Genomic DNA, 2,677 nt, shown 5'->3' on the forward strand with positions numbered 1-2,677 from the left:
CTGCATCAGAGCGCCACCTGTTGGATCTATGAACGGTTTTCTATGCTTCAACCAAACTAGCAGCAGTAGTGGAGCTTAGAGATGCAATCTACTTCTTAAATCTATCTTTGCTCTCCTCTAATTTATCCAGAAGTTCTGCAGTCACACTTTTTCTCTCCCTCCCAGCTGGTGGTCGCTGCAGATTTAACCTTTCCTGGAAATGACTTTTCAGATTTTTATTTTTATGTTTTTGAATTCATTAAAGGCAGAAATGCAGCCAATCCTTCCGTGTCGATGATGAAAGCAAAAGATTCGCTCCATTCTTTAAATCCTCTTCCTTTCTTCCCTCTGGGATCCACGGCCTGAGACACACCTGCAGCTTAGTTAGCCTGGCGCCGCTAACGCTGGCGGCAGGTTATGACCACTGAAAATTTAGAAAAATAAAATAAATAGCAAACTTCTGCATTCACATTAGAAATGACTATAAAATCTATTTTTTTTATTGCCTGAACCTGGAAGAAGGTTTGAAACGTTAAGTGCAGAGATGGTAGCATCCTGCCTGATCTACAGCCTAGAAATGATCCACCAATCAGGGCCGAGCAGAGCCCAGATCCTGTCAGAATAGAACCAGAATAGAATTCAGCTTTATTGTCATATTGTTAGAAGTACAGAGCAACAAAATGTTCTGCTCTAACCAGTGGGCCACCACTCCCCACAGCAGTTATTTTCCTCCTGATGCTGCTGAGTCTGAGTTTATTTTGGCGGCGTGTGAAAACGCGTTCTGACTTCGCTTCTGTTTCCTGTAGGAGAGAAGGAAGCAGAGGGAGCACCGCCTGGAGGGCCTGCATGGAGCCATGTACACCTGAGGAGCTTAGCAGCATCGCAACGTTTATCTACAACCTTTTCCAAAAAGACTCTTCATTCCTCTCTTTGTGAAATCTTTGAACTTGAAGAAGAAGCCGAAGCAAACGGTCGACAGATGATGATCTGCTGCCAACTTAAAACTGGGATTAAAACTTGAAATGTTTGTTTTTCAGCTGTTTTTACAGAAAATTGAAATATTTGATTAAAGAAGCTCCAAAGCCTTTAGGCTCAGTGCCTCAACGTGGATCGGCTGTTCAGAGTGGGGGCCGGGGGGGCCACAGATGACTCTCATGGTCATTGTGAGATGACGCCTGATGGTTTGGACTGAAAATTGGTTCCAATATAATTTAAAGCAAAGAACTTCTTTCCAAAAAGAAAATCTGAAGAAAATATTTTTCAAAAATGGGAAACTTGCAGTAAACTAAAGTTCTGCCATATTTTACAGTTTGATGTTTTTGATTTTATTTTGTCAGCGTTTTAGTGGGAGGCTTTATTTATTGGTTTTTACTCTGTGTTCTACTCTTCCAGGTGCTCAGCAGGCGGACCAATAGAAAAGCTGCTGCTAGTCAAAACAGAGCAGAATAATTTAGTGTATTAATTAATAGAGCAGCGTAGAACAGGGTGGGAAGTTCTTCATAAAATGATTCATTCATAAAACTCAAAAAAATAATTAGAACAAAGGAATTTAAAAAAGAAAAAATCTGAAATTTATCTTTTGATAGCAAATAATACAAGTTAAGATTTTGCATTGACATAAATACCATCTGAACTTTTTATTTAAGTTCTATTTTAGAAATATGTTTTCTTCAAATTTCTTTTTTTTAAACTTATTTGTTTTATTAATAAGTTGTAACATGTTTCATAATGGAGGATTAAAAAGACAATTTATTGGATAAATATGTCATAAGATTTTTGTCCCATTAAATAATTAAATCTACCTTTGAAATTCTTTCATGAAATAAAAAATGACTAAAAAAACATAAATATTTGACCCTGTTTTTTGGGGGGGTTTCCGGGGGGCCACAGGCCGGGTGGTTCTGGGCCCCTTCCTCTAAACCATTAAACTTTGATTCTGATTAAATTGACATTTCAAGTTTATTACCAAGAAGGTTTGAACTTAATGGAATTTATCTTGATGTTTATGGTGCAGAAAAATTAGATCTAAAAAATACAGGATCTATAGTTATATACAATATATAGTATTTAGCTCTATACTAAACACATAGAAGACTGTGTGTTAAAGGAGAAGTCCGGTCAGCGAGGAATAATCAATGGATCATTATTTAAACCTAAAACTAATACGTTCGCTGTGATTTAATGAATTTAGCGTTAATCAGTAAAAAAACAAAAATTCATTGTGATCACTGAGTCTGGGAGCGGCCATTTTCGCCCAAATATAGTAACCCCTCCCTCCTGCTTATGTTATTTCATCAAATAACTTTCAGACTATCATCTATTCTGTGATCAAACGCCCTACTGGCTGAAAAACAAATGAAAAGTGAATCGAGCTCCAATCAGGATCGAACTGATAATTCTGCACAGATATGGAGTAAATTCTCAACTTCATTCAAAATATATGCATTTATTAAACTAATTCAGCTCCAAAAGATAAACATATTTCAGTTAAAAACGATAACTAAACCAGTGAAACTCGGCTTATTAGCTATTAACCAAAGAAGAAATTAAAAATAGTTGAAAAAGTTTGAAGTTTGGGAGCCAAAGTTTATCTCAAAGAGTTTAAGTGGAATGTGTTCAAACTATTTCCCAATGCAGATCCAAGAGCTGATTTTAACATTATTTGATTTAATACATTTTTAGGCCTGTTTTCCAGTGT

The 2,677-nt window shown here is 36.5% G+C and overlaps 1 protein-coding gene across 2 annotated transcripts in view; it reads left to right on the plus strand.

Moving 5' to 3' along the window:
• rnf181 (ring finger protein 181) overlaps positions 1 to 1,510 on the plus strand; it is a 3,270-nt gene extending 1,760 nt beyond the window's left edge. For both annotated transcript variants that reach the window (XM_015374563.1, XM_015374564.1), the window contains exon 6: positions 786 to 1,510. In XM_015374563.1, coding sequence (XP_015230049.1) covers positions 786 to 845 — 60 coding nt within the window. In that variant the 3' untranslated portion in view covers positions 846 to 1,510. The remainder of the gene's footprint in view (positions 1 to 785) is intronic.
• The last annotated feature ends 1,167 nt before the right edge of the window (positions 1,511 to 2,677 follow it).

The sequence above is a fragment of the Cyprinodon variegatus genome, unplaced genomic scaffold, assembly GCF_000732505.1.
Source record: "Cyprinodon variegatus isolate N-32 unplaced genomic scaffold, C_variegatus-1.0 Scaffold105, whole genome shotgun sequence".
NCBI lineage: Eukaryota > Metazoa > Chordata > Actinopteri > Cyprinodontiformes > Cyprinodontidae > Cyprinodon > Cyprinodon variegatus.